This window comes from Tigriopus californicus, chromosome 10 (assembly GCF_007210705.1).
Source record: "Tigriopus californicus strain San Diego chromosome 10, Tcal_SD_v2.1, whole genome shotgun sequence".
Taxonomy (NCBI): domain Eukaryota; kingdom Metazoa; phylum Arthropoda; class Copepoda; order Harpacticoida; family Harpacticidae; genus Tigriopus; species Tigriopus californicus.
The window spans coordinates 8,012,847-8,027,157 of record NC_081449.1 but is presented as its reverse complement, the minus strand read 5'-3'; the positions used below and the strand labels follow the sequence as shown (position 1 = coordinate 8,027,157).

General features: G+C 44.7%; 8 protein-coding genes across 8 annotated transcripts in view; 3 read left to right on the top strand and 5 right to left on the bottom strand.

Moving 5' to 3' along the window:
* LOC131887571 (uncharacterized) overlaps positions 1-955 on the bottom strand; it is a 2,216-nt gene extending 1,261 nt beyond the window's left edge. Inside the window, exons 1-2 of the mRNA XM_059236187.1 lie at positions 419-955; positions 13-326 (exon numbers count right to left, since the gene is read on the bottom strand). Of these exons, the coding sequence (XP_059092170.1) occupies positions 13-326; positions 419-817 (713 nt within the window). The 5' untranslated portion in view covers positions 818-955. The remainder of the gene's footprint in view (positions 1-12; positions 327-418) is intronic.
* Positions 956-1,512: 557 nt separating this feature from the next.
* On the top strand, positions 1,513-4,608 carry LOC131887570 (DNA repair protein XRCC2-like). The gene is made up of 2 exons (XM_059236186.1): positions 1,513-1,665; positions 3,775-4,608. The coding sequence occupies exon 2, from the start codon at positions 3,787-3,789 to the stop codon at positions 4,543-4,545; it is 759 nt and encodes a 252-aa protein (XP_059092169.1). The 5' UTR covers positions 1,513-1,665; positions 3,775-3,786; the 3' UTR covers positions 4,546-4,608.
* LOC131887565 (F-box and leucine-rich repeat protein 13-like) lies at positions 1,566-3,774 on the top strand. Its single transcript, XM_059236182.1, has 2 exons — positions 1,566-3,032; positions 3,097-3,774. Exons 1-2 carry the CDS (start codon positions 1,719-1,721, stop codon positions 3,718-3,720), a joined length of 1,938 nt encoding a protein of 645 aa, XP_059092165.1. The 5' UTR covers positions 1,566-1,718; the 3' UTR covers positions 3,721-3,774.
* Positions 4,533-5,759, bottom strand: LOC131887569 (tRNA-uridine aminocarboxypropyltransferase 1-like). The gene is made up of 4 exons (XM_059236185.1): positions 5,622-5,759; positions 5,143-5,511; positions 4,746-5,081; positions 4,533-4,677 (listed from the first exon to the last, which is right to left on the bottom strand). Exons 2-4 carry the CDS (start codon positions 5,509-5,511, stop codon positions 4,552-4,554), a joined length of 831 nt encoding a protein of 276 aa, XP_059092168.1. The 5' UTR covers positions 5,622-5,759; the 3' UTR covers positions 4,533-4,551.
* LOC131887566 (transmembrane protein 183A-like) lies at positions 5,513-6,914 on the bottom strand. The gene is made up of 2 exons (XM_059236183.1): positions 6,237-6,914; positions 5,513-6,155 (listed from the first exon to the last, which is right to left on the bottom strand). The coding sequence occupies exons 1-2, from the start codon at positions 6,722-6,724 to the stop codon at positions 5,585-5,587; spliced, it is 1,059 nt and encodes a 352-aa protein (XP_059092166.1). The 5' UTR covers positions 6,725-6,914; the 3' UTR covers positions 5,513-5,584.
* Positions 6,915-8,411: 1,497 nt separating this feature from the next.
* On the bottom strand, positions 8,412-9,782 carry LOC131887567 (JNK1/MAPK8-associated membrane protein-like). Its single transcript, XM_059236184.1, has one exon. It carries the CDS (start codon positions 9,530-9,532, stop codon positions 8,480-8,482), a length of 1,053 nt encoding a protein of 350 aa, XP_059092167.1. The 5' UTR covers positions 9,533-9,782; the 3' UTR covers positions 8,412-8,479.
* A 296-nt stretch (positions 9,783-10,078) lies between these two features.
* On the top strand, positions 10,079-11,165 carry LOC131888762 (ubiquitin-conjugating enzyme E2 T-like). The gene is made up of 5 exons (XM_059237691.1): positions 10,079-10,313; positions 10,386-10,545; positions 10,628-10,710; positions 10,795-10,870; positions 10,934-11,165. Exons 1-5 carry the CDS (start codon positions 10,266-10,268, stop codon positions 11,050-11,052), a joined length of 486 nt encoding a protein of 161 aa, XP_059093674.1. The 5' UTR covers positions 10,079-10,265; the 3' UTR covers positions 11,053-11,165.
* LOC131888761 (protein GDAP2 homolog) lies at positions 11,046-12,695 on the bottom strand. The gene has a single exon (XM_059237690.1). The coding sequence runs from the start codon at positions 12,157-12,159 to the stop codon at positions 11,446-11,448; it is 714 nt and encodes a 237-aa protein (XP_059093673.1). The 5' UTR covers positions 12,160-12,695; the 3' UTR covers positions 11,046-11,445.
* Between the last annotated feature and the right edge of the window lie 1,616 nt (positions 12,696-14,311).

Below are 14,311 nucleotides of genomic sequence, written 5' to 3'. Positions count from 1 at the left end.
AGATTCTGGAGCTTGCTTAGACGTTCAAAGATCTCAAATATCATGGTTCGTTGCTCCAGCGTTGAAGTCTTAAATTCTTGCAACATCTCCTTCACATTCTCTTTAGACGAGGAAATGGCTTGGCTTAATATCGTACCATTGGCTACGATTTGCCGTTGATATTCCAAGCTCTCCCTCTGATTCTGGATGATGTTCATTTGGAGATTGGATGAATCCTCCAGATTACTCGACATTTGGGCCGAGGCCGCTGAGAGTCTAGCAATAGTTTGCTCGGTATGCTCGTGCCATACTTGGGATTGCAAAAAGTAGCACATATTGTGCGTGTGCTGAAAAATATGAGTGTATCACATGTCAAGCCAGGAAACGATCTATGTGAACATCGATCTTTGGGGTTACTCTGCCATCAATCAAAACCTACCGTGAAGAAATCGGAGAATGTGGTAAAGGCCTTGTGATCCATATCTTTCAGACATTCGCTCAGGACCTGGTTCCTGGAACAAGGATACGTGGTTTGTCCCGCCTTGGCCAAGAAACAATTGGCAAATTGTAAGGCCATGTAGCTCTGCTCATCGTCGGTGAGGTTTTGACATCCGGTTTCCAGGGCCTGTAAGGCCTTCTTCCAACAAGGTCCGTAGCGTGGCATCTTGGCATCGGTGACGAGCATCTCGTACTTCTTTTTGCCCACTTGCAGGCGCTCCTCTCGGGTTCCAGAGTCCAAAGAGAGACTCACACACGAGCCCTGAACCAGCGAACCCATCCAAACTAGGAGATACACCCGCCAGCAGAGTAGACCCAGGGGTGGGGTAGAGTGACTCATGATAGAATGCGAATTCAAGCGAATGCTGGAACCAAGGGCTTAAAATTGCGCCATAGGTGTTGCGATCTGGGGCCTTTCTTTGGAGCTCAGTTCGTAACTGACGAGACGCGCTTCCAAATCAAAGGTTAGAGCGTACATCGGGAAACCAAAGACGGATGAGTGGGAGAAAGCAAATGTGAAGGGGGAGAGTTTTAGAGTGCAGGATATTGATTTTCTTTTTTCTACAACTGTCTTAGTTATCATTGAATATCTTGTTGCATTCAAAAAACATGACAAGACGAGAAATACTGTGGCTTTCCGTTCGCAACAAAATGACGGTGAAGCTCCTTGAGGTTACTGTCGACTTTCATCTTTATGATATCAAACGAGAACGTTCACGAAAGCTAGTAGGCCCTCTTGACGACAAGCCACGGAACCTCTTTCAATTCTTTAAATATTCTACCTTGTCATCTTGTAGTGCATATGTGGTGCTTATCTTTAATCCTTCAACCTAACCAAACCATAATGAATGCCCAATAAAGATTTGATCAAGATCAAGATTTGCTGAGACTTGACTGTATCGCCAATTGTGGCTCTGTTGGAAGTTAGAAAGAAACGCTCGCTCTGCCAATGTCACGATGCTAGGTTCTGCTGGCCAAACTGAGTTTCTTTCTAAATCAGCTGATTTCATGACAAAAATAAACTGAATGTAGAGTAACGGGTGAGTGGGTGGGTCACCTAGTCTTGAAAACGCCGAAAAGTCGGTCCAAAGGGGCGCCGCTCCTCCCATCTTGCTTACATCATCCATCCATCCATCATCGATTGAGTCACTGACAATCTCTTCCGTTTGTCAATCAGGATTGTTGCATGTAAGGCCTTATCCAACCCAATTTGCTACACTCTTTTAGTCGTTCTCTTGGCTATGGCTACATGTGACACCCCTCCTCCATTGCCGGAGGAACTACTCGTCAAGATCTTTGGGTACCTAAATCTGAACGATGTGCTGGAATGTAGTCTAGTGAACCGACATTGGTATCGTGCCACGCATACTCAAGGCCTTCATCGACGCACTTGGCTCCGATTTCGAAACCAGTTGGATTTAACGGAGGGATTTCCTCGTGTGACCGCCCCTCATTTATGGGCCTTCACAAAGATCCATCTTCAAGGCATTGCGCTAAATTACAATGAAGGCGGCTCATGGGTTCACATGTGGAGCCAGATCATGCCCAGACTGAGTTCACTCGTCTTGGAGAAGGTGGAGGCTTCGCCCAATGATTTGGTGGCCATTCTCAAATGGGGCCATAATTTGCGGGAAATCGGCCTGATTAATCTAAGAGACGTATTTATGTCGGGTACAATTCTAGAAAGCAAGCTCGAGCGATCCTGCTTAAATGGCGTATTAACCAAAGTCACGACCTTAGATCTGGCGCATAACTCATTTCTGTCTGATGTGGTTTTTGAGCGGATGATGGAATGCGTGCCCAATCTAGCTCATCTATCGCTCCGTAAATGCCCGATTCTCAAGACACCAATGGGACCTGCCTCTGAGAAGAAACCCAATCGGTCGGTGCTCACCTTCTCGGTTTTGCTGGAATTCATTCGGAAACAGGCTCAGCGGCTCCAATCGTTGGATTTGGTGGACACAAACCTAGATGGCATGAGATTGCAAGACATTGCCGAGGTTGATAACCTTAACCTGAGAACGGTTAAACTGGCCAAGAATCCGATCTCGCAAGAAGGAGTGCTTCATTTGGTTCGGTGCCAAAAGAGCCTGACCTCATTGGATTTGGATCAATGCCGCCGCGTCTTTCTGGACTATCCAGCCACATCGTTGCAAATATTTCAAGAGATGGAACAGATTCAAGATCTTAACCTCAGGTTACTCTCGATTCCCAAGGGATTGGACACTTGCTTGTCCAAATTGCATAATCTAGTGCGTTTAGATTGTACTGCGTTGGATTCATCGAGCAAACATCTACGCAAAGGCTTGGCCTCGAGCAAAAGCCAAAAGTCACTCAGGTCACTCAATGTCAGCTCCTTCATGAGCTCGCCGGAGAATTTTCGAGCCATCTTGTCGCTTTTCCCTAATTTGGAGGAATTCAGTGCGGAAAATTGTCAAGAGGCTATGGTTGATGCATGTTTGCACACTCTCTTGGAAACATGTCCCAAAATAAAGGCTCTCAATATCGGCTCGTGCCCACGTTTAAGTGACCTTGGCTTCTGTGGGCTCGCCAAGGTAGACCAAGTATCCTTTGTCGGACCCATCGAATGCATGAAGCTAGATGGCAAAATATTTTTAGGCAGACCAAGTATCCTTTGTCGGACCCATCGAATGCATGAAGCTAGATGGCAAAATATTTTTGGGCACCTCGGCGGAAGGAGAAGTCATCAACGACGCAGCCCGAATGAGTACTGCTCGTACTTTAGCTGAAACGTGTCATGACTGGACCGACATGGCGAAATTGGACAAGCTTAGCCATTTGGAACGGCTCACCCTTTGTAACAGCGATATCACTGATATTTCGATCCAGCGTGCCTTCAATTTCTTCTGCTTGAGAGAAATTAATTTGAGCAAATGCCTTTTCATCTCGGACACGGGATTTATCATGCTCTCCGAACGAAATCCTTCATTAGAAGTGGTCGATATCAGTCAAACATCCATCACAGACTCGGGGCTAGTCGGCTGTGTGCAAGCTCTTCGAAGATTAGTTAAGTTAAACGTGTCACAGTGTCGTTCACTCACTTCTTCCGGGATTTTGCAATTGGCGCAATTTTCAACTCGCCTCCGAAATTTGGACGTCTCATTATGTCCGAAAATAAAAACAGAAACCATAGACGATCTTCAAAGCAGACTACCCCGGTTACGAAACGTCAAGATTCGTGGCCTCGAAATATTGGAATGCATTCAGACCTTTGAAGACTAGATACACTAATGCCCGCCCACCTCCTCAGCAGTGGTCTTTTTCTTCTGCTTTCAGGTACGTTTTACTATGAATATTCTAACCGCCATTGCCCAAGAAAATGGCCTTGAGTTAGCCGAGCGATTGATGCCTCGCCCTACGCCGCGTTCCCTGGCTTGTCTTCCATGTCGCCTTGGGACCGATCAAGTCATGGAAATACACGGGGCCACGGGCACGGGAAAAAGCTTATACCTAGCGCACATCATCACCCAAGTGCTCACTGGATCGGAGAATGGCGAAGTTTTGTTCATTAACGTGGATCACACGATCAATGCGTACGATTTCCATGACATGCTGAGCCAACAAGTCGGAAGTGACATGTCTAAGAAGCATTTGAAGCGACTACTGATGGTGGATATTTGTGAGCTTGAGGACTTTCAAGGCTTTCTTAACGTGCTACCCGCCGCCATCAGTAGTAATGCAAACCTCTTCTTGATTGCTATCGACTCGCTCGGATCTTTCTATTACGTCGAACGACTCTCCACTCGTATATACTCGCACGATAGCTATGTAAAACAAAAATTAAAGAAAGTAATGGACTGCCTCGGCAACATCAAAATTCCCATCATTTTCACGAAACAAGACATTTTCAGCGTTAACGCCAAGACTACCAAGGGTCCCAAATCTCAGGTCAAGACCTCTATTCAATTGGAGAACACCCAGGATACGCACTTTATCAAACGAGGGATCCTGACCGAAACTCGTGGGCTTCGTCAACACAACCATTGCTTCAAACTAGTCCTGACTGGAACGAAAGATATTAGGATACAGCCTGACACATCGCATTGATGTTTATTATTTGTATAGCTCATGCAATCTGTGATGCATAAATTTGAAGAGGAACAAAAGCTTGTCAAATTCGCCATCGTACTTCAATCCCAAAACTTTGGTATGGTAATCTTGCAAGAAATAATAGATAGCCTAAAAAAAGAAAAGGATGCAACACAATGTGAGCTAGCCTCATTGATATTCATTTGTGACGGTCTTACCTCGATTGTGGCCAGGTATTCTTTGGGTTTTCCCTTTTGATTTCGCCAAAACACAGTTTGCCTGTCATCCAAAATCAGTTGCGGCAGATTGATAATTCGGTCATCCAAGCAAATGCTTTTCACTTGGTGCCAAGTACAATCAACGAAAAGGATCCTTTGAAACTGGGCTCTCTTTTGGGGTACAGTCAAATGCTGAGGGAAGTAGTCATCCAACTTCTCAGCCTTATCGCCCGGAAAGAGAACCAATACTTTTTCGTCTTGATAATCCGGAATATCCGGATAGGTAAACACTCGGACGGAATTTGGACAAATGACCTTGGCATGAATGGCCGAGCTCTGAAAACAGATATTCAATCAATGCGTAAAAAAGTGAAACACTGGGTTATGCGGAATTCACCTTTCCATCGAGCTCATGCGGATGTTTGATGACGTCAATTTGAACAGGCAAAGATGGAATAGTGGGAATCAGACTGGCTGTCTCCTTGAGGGGGATGTAACACGAGTAGCAGTAATACTTTCTTGATTTTTCACACTTCGGACACGTGGATCGCTCGGAGATGGCTTCTAACGCCGTTGTATCCCCGATGTGAAGATTCTGGAAGAATTGGTCGTTCTCTAAGACCAACCGATCGCTCTTCCAAGTAGTGCGAGCGTCTTTGGCGGTTGAATTTCCATTCCAGGGCGCTAAATTGAAGCTTTTCGATCGGATATCAGTCTCCAATAGATTTGAGCAGGGAGCATTTTGAAGCCATTCCAGCTCTGACATCTACAATTAAAATTAAAACTCTTGTTAGCATTTGTTAATTGGTTCCCGTGAATGTGGCTATATTTCAACATATTTATGACTTGACAATTTGCATGTACGTTGGTTCGTACCAATTCACCAATCTAAAGGCTGCCACACCGTTCAATATCACACTGGTTAGATTATCACAATTGATTGAATACTGGTGTGCCGGAACAAAACTCATGGCTAGCTTTTGAAACTGAAATCCTGCCCCGCACACATTCACACTGATATCGATCAGTTTTGAACCCAATATTGTATAAGGCACATGGCAAAAGCCGTTAGTTCGAATCTCCAGTAAAACGCAGGAGTCTTCCGGATTATGGAAGATATCACAATAAGACATGTTCCGTGAACCATCGCCCAAATAGACTTCCTGATCTTCTACCTGGTCTTGATCAAACTTAACAGCCGGAACTTTTGGTCGTTGGCCCCATTTATTCAATTGAGATTTTCTCTGTTTCTGGAACTTGAAGAAGAATTGGAAGCCCTTGCCATTGATCTGATTCAACCACCATTTTTGACAGATGTATCCTTTGATGAGGTAGGGTTCTTGGATTTTCTTTCTAGGGGCCGTGAGGTACGGTTTGTACAAATAGAAGAGGCTTCGAATCACACGGGATCTAAAAATCATAAGATGATGAGAAGATAAGCCCACCAATCTCAATTCAATCATGTTGAACAGAGAGCAAAAAAGTACTTACTTCAAACCTCGTAAGCGGCGCATGTCGGTAGGGTCCAATTCTTCCGGCAGATGCGCATCTGGACGGTAATAGCGCCGGAAAAGCTGTGCCCAGAATCCCGCCGTGCGGACGATGGCCCACGTGTATCGATTGATGAGGCTAAAAGTCTGCACTTCTGGGGGTTCGATATGGCGACTTAAAACATCCCAGAAATCGGAGGGGAACACGTCGTAGACCATACCCTTCATTTTGTCCACAGTGTAATCGTGGAGTGGCTCCTCCCAATCGTCGGGCAGGCTCGAGTGTTCTTCTAAGATTGCACCACTTTGATTCAGCTTTTCCAGTCCACGGACTGAAGAGGCCGACAAGAGGGATTTGGACACGCGAGATTTGCCCCTCATGTCGGGTTTGGCATCTGCAAAATGCTGCACAGACACATGATCAGCGGGCAAGGCCAGGTCGGGGATTAGCCGTCTCCTGGGAGCATTTCTACGCCTTTTTCCGCCCATTTCAATCTCAGAGGACGATACATTAAGCGAGGTTTGTTTACGAAGCTAGTTTCCGGACTAGCTCATCTAGATAAACGTTATTGTCCACCGATTAGTTGGCGGTGCTCATTTTTAAAATTGTGACAAATTGTTAGAAACGTTTGGAGAGAGACCTTAAAGGCTATTATTATCGTGTTAGGTTAGGTTGGGTTAGGTTAGGTTAGGTTCGGTTTGATAAGGTTAGGTTAAGTTTAAAAAAGTTGCAGCGCCAACCAATCGGTGGAGAATAACGTTTACCGCCCATCTCTCTAGGAGATAGAGAAAGACAGAGAGATGAAGGAGTGAGCCCGAAATCAGATAATGGAAATGCAATAACCCTTTAGAACTTGTATTGGAAGAATAAATGATCATATCTGAATGCATTTTGATTAAGCTAACTGACAGAATGCCCCATTTTATACAAGTTTCCTGGAATCTGACCAGACCAGAGTGATAATTATCAACAGTTCCAAGTCTTGCCACTTGGGTCGCTTAACAGCTGATAAAACCTGTCGAAACATATGACATCACAATTTTGTGAAGGTAGGTGCTAACTTAGGTAAGTAGGCATGCGGCAGGATTGGAGACGGCTGGAGAAATCAAGGTTTTTACGCAGGTCAGTCTCGATTCATCGGTGATTTTTTTTTCTGTCGCCTCACGGCGGTGATCCAGTTCAATATCCAAAGTTCATTCCCCTGTTCACTCCAAGCACATTGACACGAATCCACTCAATGGATAAGTAGCCTACTTGAGGGGCAACAGTCTAATCCACTTAGGCCCTCTGGCGTCATGATTGAACACTGCTTGTCAGCCTTCCATTGCAGTGCAGAGACACCAAGGAGCTCAAGGTTGCCCCTGGCTTCTCACGTCACTCTTCTACAATGTTCTACGTTTGAAATTTTGAAGCATAACGTTGGTGTCTATGTGCTCATTAAGACTTGAAAATGGATCCTGAACAACGCCAAGCACCCGCACTCGTGGTTTCCTCCCAATCAGAAGCGGATGGACGAAATTATTACACATGTTCCCAATGCCTGAGGAAGTTCCGAGGACTCGAGAGTGTCAACTATCACATTCAAGCTCATCTGGTCAAGCGACAATTGCCTTACCATTGTCCGGATTGTCCGGAGAATTTCGCCTCCGGTAAACTTTTGGGTAATCATCGACGGGAAGCCCACAAGAAGCCTTCCACGGGTCACTTGAAGCACCGACGGAGTGTGGGCGATATTCGGGCCCTGGCACAAAACCGACGAATCTGCCAAACCTGTACGGAGTCCCCACATGCCTTGCGAAAAGCCCACGGGGCCTCCAAGGTTACTCCTAGTCCAGTGACCAAGCTACCGCTTCCTGCCCCGCCTAGACTCTCGAATTTTGTTTTTCTCTTGGTCATTTATGCCATTTTCACATTTTTCGTTTTTGCCATGTAAGCGAGGTCCTTGAAGTGGTGGGACGAGTCATAGTGACTTCAAGTCTTTAGACGAGAATCCTGAGATGGGCACGTGTGCGTTTTGAGACCCGGAAGTCGTGTCAAGAAAAAGTCGGATTATCGTGAACAAGGCACAAGCGTCAAGTGAATTGGGAATGTATATCATTATCTCCCAAGGATAATTCAAAAATGATGGAAATCCGTCCAAAATCACCTGTAATCCTCTGCATTTACAATATGCTGTCAGTTTAAAAGGCAATATACTTTATTGAATAATACAAAAACATTCTTGTTGCGAACCAACCGTTTCTTCAATGCGCCATCGAAGGCTGGAAATCAGACTTGAAATTCACGGGGTCCGTGAATCTAGCCGTTATGACATAAAACAGAGCGGGCAATGGTATAAGGGTGAGTAGCGAGAGGTGGAACTCGAGATGAGTCAACTGTGTAATAGCCAAAATTCCAAAGGCATGCAACGCCCAATGGCCAATGAGAATGATCAAATTGCGCTGATCGGTGAAACAGCCTTTGAGCAAAGACCGCATGGATTGGTCGAGCTTGAAGGCAAAATGGCTGGCACATGACACGAGAGACAAAGTGAGCACGATATACGGATATGCCATATACACCAGACCACTACCCAAGCCGTGAATCAAGGCCAGAATGGGCAAGAAATACAAAGCGTCATACACAGCAGCTTGGCCTCGACGTGGATAAATTCGGGCGGCCAGACCCGGTCGAATCACCAACATGGTGAGTCCGCACAGTACATAAAACACAAAAACCAAGCTATACAACGGGTAGACCACCTCTTGCGTGCAATGAAGCGTCTCCTCGTAGTTGGGATTGGGATTATGAAAGAAACTGTACCAATCCGAGAGCCGGGTGACCCGACACGAGTGCAACGCCAACCGTCCCGAGGGCACAGTGATCAAGACGGTCAGGATCGCGCTCAAAACCACCTCGATGAGGGCGCAGAAATGCAAGAGAATCACCTCTTTGGTGAATTTCAGCCGCTTGGCCGAAGCATCGATGAAGTACCAATGAAGCGACAAGACCAACAAAAAGTGAAAGGCCAGAAAGAACCAATCGTACAAAGAAGGTTGTTCCAGGCATTCTCGGCACAAGGAATGCGTATTGTTGGACACCTTCCAGCCTCTGGGACACTGCCCGCAGGCCGAATTATGCGTCTTGTTGAGGCGGGTTCGACCACAGTACAAGCCGGGACAGGGGGCGATCTCCTCCACCAAAACTGGCCCCTTGACATATTCGTAGCCGTGAACCGCTAATCCCAAGAGGCTGATGCTCCCAATCAGTATCCAAGGCATTTTTCTCGAGGCCATGTTGATATGCATTAGATGCATCTCAAGGAATACCTTCGCTGAGGTGGGATGAGAAAATTGGATTGGATCGGCGGATGAGAAGGCGACATTGACATTTCTCGGGTTGTTTTGTTGTATGTTGCTGAAGTGTTGAACTGTTTATTTATGTGTCTGCTGATCAAGCACAGGGTTAGTGTGCGATCTTTTTTTTGTTAAAATCTATCTACTTGACTAAAATAGGCTATCATATAATGATGAATTCACAGTAATATATGAAAGAGCTTTTAGCAATGATATCGTTCTATTATGTGCGTTTTTATTCGTTACGCTCAAAATCATGTCTATCTGAAACTATGATTGCAAAGTGCTAGTCCTAGTCCTAGGAAAAGCCAAATGGCAGGGCGGGAAAAGGCTGAACATGTTGAAGTTCATGCTTTTGCCCAAGGATTGCCAGTGACGAGCCGTCAAGGGTCATATTCGACTTATTAGACATTTTCTGGCTTGATTGTAGCGCTCAATAGAAAAATGGTCGAGGAATACTTTGGCATCAATTGCTTGATACATCAGATTGCTATGTTTCATTGGTAATTTCCATGGAGAATCTTTTTGCTAACATTAACTATTACCTATCAGTGCTGCCAGTACTGACAGTTTTTTCAACAAACTTTGACCCATTTCCTTCGAGAAAGCCTTGGCTAGTCCTATCATTGACCGTGTTTTATCTTTTAACTACTTTTTCTTCACCTTACTTTACCGAAGATTGACGAAGCAAACAATGCAACGAAGTCTTCGCATGAAAAAAGAAATCGCCGATTTGGTCAAGGTAACTACTAGCTTATGCATGCAGGTTATTAGACATTGTTTTATGGTATATGTTGCTTTTGCTTGCTGCAAGAATCCGCCCATTGGGATTTCTTGTTGGCTCAGTGGCGATGAGTCCACTTTGAACGAGTTGGACGCGGTCATGTTTGGCGCCGAGGATTCACCTTACGCCAAGGGAACATTCCGGCTGAAGATCCACATCCCAGACCGTTACCCGTTCCAGCCACCTCAAGGCTAGTATCGAACTAATTCAGGAGTCTGAGGGGTCTGCCTGGCCAGCAGTTGTAGAAACTAAATATTTCTGATTATTTGAAGTTCAATTTTTGACGCAGATCTACCATCCCAATATTGACACTAATGGCCGAATTTGCCTGGATATTTTGAAAATGCCACCCAAGGTCGGTTCATTTCCAACTTTGATCGGAAGGCCTAAGGGCTGACCGTAGGGGGTCTACCAAATGTGTAAATACGGGTTCTTACAGGGGACCTGGAAGCCCAGTTTGAATGTGGCAGCCGTACTTACTTCGATTCGCTTGTTGATGGGCGAACCTAATCCGGGTAATTTACATCCCGAAGCTCAAGTTTAGATAGCAACAAGTAAATCTATTGATTTTACCGCAGACGACCCACTAATGTCGGACATTGCTGAGGAATTTCAAATGCGCCCCGAGTTTTATTTCAAGACCGCCCAAGACTGGACTCAAAAATATGCCATGGAAAGCAAGCCCACTCATCCGTGATTCAATTGTTTATTTTTCGTAAACGTTGTAACAATTTGGCCTCAATAATAGAAATCTATATAAATGTTGGACAACAAACACAGAAGAACAAAGACAACTAAGATGAATAGTGATTATGATGATGTTTATATGGCGAATCTATTGGAATCCCTACTATTCCACGGGAATTATTCTAACAAAAAGAATTCCACTTCGTAAATGCATTGATTTTTTTTAAGTTGGGCGAGGGTGCGTTGTGTATCTCAAACTATCATTCTTGAGGAAGGGAACGTATTGGGGGCACACGCCTCCACACTATCTTTGGTTATTGGCACGTTAGGTTCTAGCAGCATCAAAGCTAACACATTAAATGAATTGGCATCTCATGGTGTTGGCTTGTTCAAAGCGAGGGGCTCAAGGCTTGTAGTATCGGATTCCATTAAACACCATATCTTGCTCGGTGATAAACATGGGCAAGCTCATTTCCTTCTGGTCCACAAATGGGGTGAGCATCTCCAGGGCGGGGATGTTCTGAATTTTGTTTTTGATGGCCGGGGCCATGAAGGTTGAAAACCACCAACACGTCATCTTGGTCCACATAGTGGGGTGTACGATGTAGAAGGCTTTCAAGTGCTTCTTGTACTTGTATGTGACAGTGTTGTACACCTCTTTAATCCACCAATAGCTCGGGATGTTGTCCCGAGAAGTTCGAGTATGGAAGTAAGCCACCACGTAGTCGTGATCAGCCACTTCATGGACCAATCGGATGAGGTAAAGCAAGGCTTTGTCCAAGTCAATCTCGCTCTGTTTGAACCATTTGCCTATGAAAACAATGACGGTTCGTCCGTGCTTGTCGAAGCCAGCCTTGTATACACAATTGGTTTCCTCTATGCTGGACAGGTCTTCCTGGTGGGATCGCCTCAGCAACTCGTTGTATCGGAGTTCATGGAGTTGCTCGGTGGCCACTTCGTCCGATATGTCCGTGGGGAGGTCTTCCTCAGCCCGCGAGGAGCTCTGGATTGAACAGCTATCCAAGTCCATGGTCACGATGGAAGAGGTTCGGTTGGGCGAGGCGTGTCCCATGAGAAGTCGCTTCTCCTCGGAATCTTCGACCACGTACGTGGCCATCGTTAGGTTTGGGCGTGGACCCCTCACTGGCCGACAGATGACAGAGAACAACCACCAATCACACCCGAATATAGATAACGATGGCGGATGGACTCCACTTGTTTTGGGTGTTTGTGTCGATCGTTTACAAAGGCTGGAAGAGTGACGACCTTCGATTCATCACAGTTTGCAGCTGCTGTATGTTGTAACTCTTGTAGAACAGCGGGTTTACATTTGACTAACGCGTTATACAATGGGAAACATCAACTGAGCGCCTGAGCGCAGGGAACTGGGAACAAGAGGACGTACGACAAGACAAGTCCAGAACTTAGTACGTAACCCACGTATAACATTGGCATGCAGACCAAAGACACAGAGAAAGAGACGAGAGAGAGAGAAACACACACACACAAACACACATAGAGCGAGTGAGGGAGAGAGATATCGAGTAAGACCAGTAAGACGGAGAGAGTTAAATCCATCCGACCGAACTTGGTCGGTCCATTGAGCTCCTCCGCCGTTCAAGTCGGTGGTGGCAAGTTCGAGGCGAGTCGAGTCTTGAAGACGAACATCTTGAGAACAAAAGGCGTAGGGACAACGTTGTTGGGCTGGACGTGCTCGTAGAGACGACTCTATTTAGCCTTTGAGCAGGCCGACATCGACAAAGATGTCACGAGGACATCATATGTACGTAGGTACTATTCTGATAAATTTCATCCCTTCAATTAAAGTATTTCAAACTGGTTAAATCGAGGGCACTGGAGACCGAATCGAGCTGAGCTTTGCCGCTCGCCGCTCGAGAGAGAGCAAGCTAGAGGCGTTCAGATCTGTTGATTTAACGACTTTAAAGAAAAATATTTGGCTGGCAGGTTCAGGCCTTGGTAGGATTAAAAAGGAAAATAAATAAATAATTGGGCAAATCTTCACTTATCACTCCACTACAAAATTAAAAATTTTCATAGTTTTCTAGACACTGGATGTCGGACCACAGAAGAAGAAACATGGAAGAGTAAAAATCGAGGTTGTGGTTTTATACCTCATGAATTGACAACCAGGACAGTGCACTTCCAGCCAATTGAAAGCAACGCCTCCACAATTAGAAACTATACCCTATCAGCCATTCAGCTGTCACACATTTACTCTGAAAACAAGTCCACTTGGCTAGCTCCCATCAGTCTCTAGGTTTTGCTTCCTCTATGGTCAGACAACCAACCATTTAGTCGGCTAAACAGTACAATAAACGGGTTTGTGATCAATTCCCAGGAGACTATCTGTTATACTTGTTTTACCAACAGAGTGGTAGGTAGTCCAACATCCAGTGTATAGAAATCAATGAACTAGGGGACAAATTGGAACAAAGCATCCAAATGCTTTCAGTCTATGTCACTTTTGGTTTCCGTCAAACATAGCTACCTGCAGCACTGAAATGTTGAATTGTCTTTTGTACATTTTGACATTGCATTCATTTTGTACTAATTGATATTCTTGATCTTGACAATCTAGTTTATTGCTATTTCAAGTTTTCCTTGCTAATACAACACCTAAACTTTGCAACAGAAAAACTTAAGTGATGGAAGTGCCATTCAGTTCTCCCGCAATATGAAAAACTGATTCTCCTCACACATAAATTCAATAAAGGGTTGAAATGGTGTACAGAATGTTTTGATTCCTTTAAGTAACAACTGTTTGATGATATCAACACAAATTTTGGGAGGTCACTGTGGTGCTTTTCAATACAGTATAGGTACTAAAAAACCACAATGCAATGCGCCACTCTAAACAAAGAACTTTTCCAGGGTTTCAAAAAGTTTTTTATAAATAGTAAATTGTAAAACGGAAAATTAAGTCCAAAAACAGCTTTTTTGTTTCTAAAGTATTTTTTAAGCATATTAATGAGTAAAACGGTGACAGCTTATTAAAATACAGTACTATTTAAACCTTTCCTTTCATGAAATAAGGAATTGGAACTCTGATTGAATCCCTTAACCATAAACTATTAAGCCTCAAAAGTACAAGTGATCACTCAAAATGTGATAATGACGTCATTTTCCTTTACTGCCGCCTCAATGTCTCAACATTGAGCTGCTGTATCTAAGTGGTCCAACAGGCAGAGTAAACAAGGTGTTGTAGTTTCAAACCCCAGTGTCGGATGTAGAGTATAAGAAATGCTATT

Coding starts and splice junctions, on each gene's coding strand:
- LOC131887565 (XM_059236182.1), top strand. CDS start 1,719: ATGGCTACATGTGACACCCCTCCTCCATTGCCGGAGGAACTACTCGTC. Junction 3,033..3,096: donor GCTTCTGTGGGCTCGCCAAG/GTAGACCAAGTA, acceptor AAATATTTTTAG/GCAGACCAAGTATCCTTTGT.
- LOC131887570 (XM_059236186.1), top strand. CDS start 3,787: ATGAATATTCTAACCGCCATTGCCCAAGAAAATGGCCTTGAGTTAGCC.
- LOC131887569 (XM_059236185.1), bottom strand. CDS start 5,511: ATGTCAGAGCTGGAATGGCTTCAAAATGCTCCCTGCTCAAATCTATTG. Junction 5,082..5,142: donor CGCATGAGCTCGATGGAAAG/GTGAATTCCGCA, acceptor ATCTGTTTTCAG/AGCTCGGCCATTCATGCCAA. Junction 4,678..4,745: donor AATACCTGGCCACAATCGAG/GTAAGACCGTCA, acceptor TTCTTTTTTTAG/GCTATCTATTATTTCTTGCA.
- LOC131887566 (XM_059236183.1), bottom strand. CDS start 6,724: ATGGGCGGAAAAAGGCGTAGAAATGCTCCCAGGAGACGGCTAATCCCC. Junction 6,156..6,236: donor CGCCGCTTACGAGGTTTGAA/GTAAGTACTTTT, acceptor TATGATTTTTAG/ATCCCGTGTGATTCGAAGCC.
- LOC131887567 (XM_059236184.1), bottom strand. CDS start 9,532: ATGCATCTAATGCATATCAACATGGCCTCGAGAAAAATGCCTTGGATA.
- LOC131888762 (XM_059237691.1), top strand. CDS start 10,266: ATGCAACGAAGTCTTCGCATGAAAAAAGAAATCGCCGATTTGGTCAAG. Junction 10,546..10,627: donor CCCGTTCCAGCCACCTCAAG/GCTAGTATCGAA, acceptor GATTATTTGAAG/TTCAATTTTTGACGCAGATC. Junction 10,711..10,794: donor TTTTGAAAATGCCACCCAAG/GTCGGTTCATTT, acceptor GGGTTCTTACAG/GGGACCTGGAAGCCCAGTTT.
- LOC131888761 (XM_059237690.1), bottom strand. CDS start 12,159: ATGGCCACGTACGTGGTCGAAGATTCCGAGGAGAAGCGACTTCTCATG.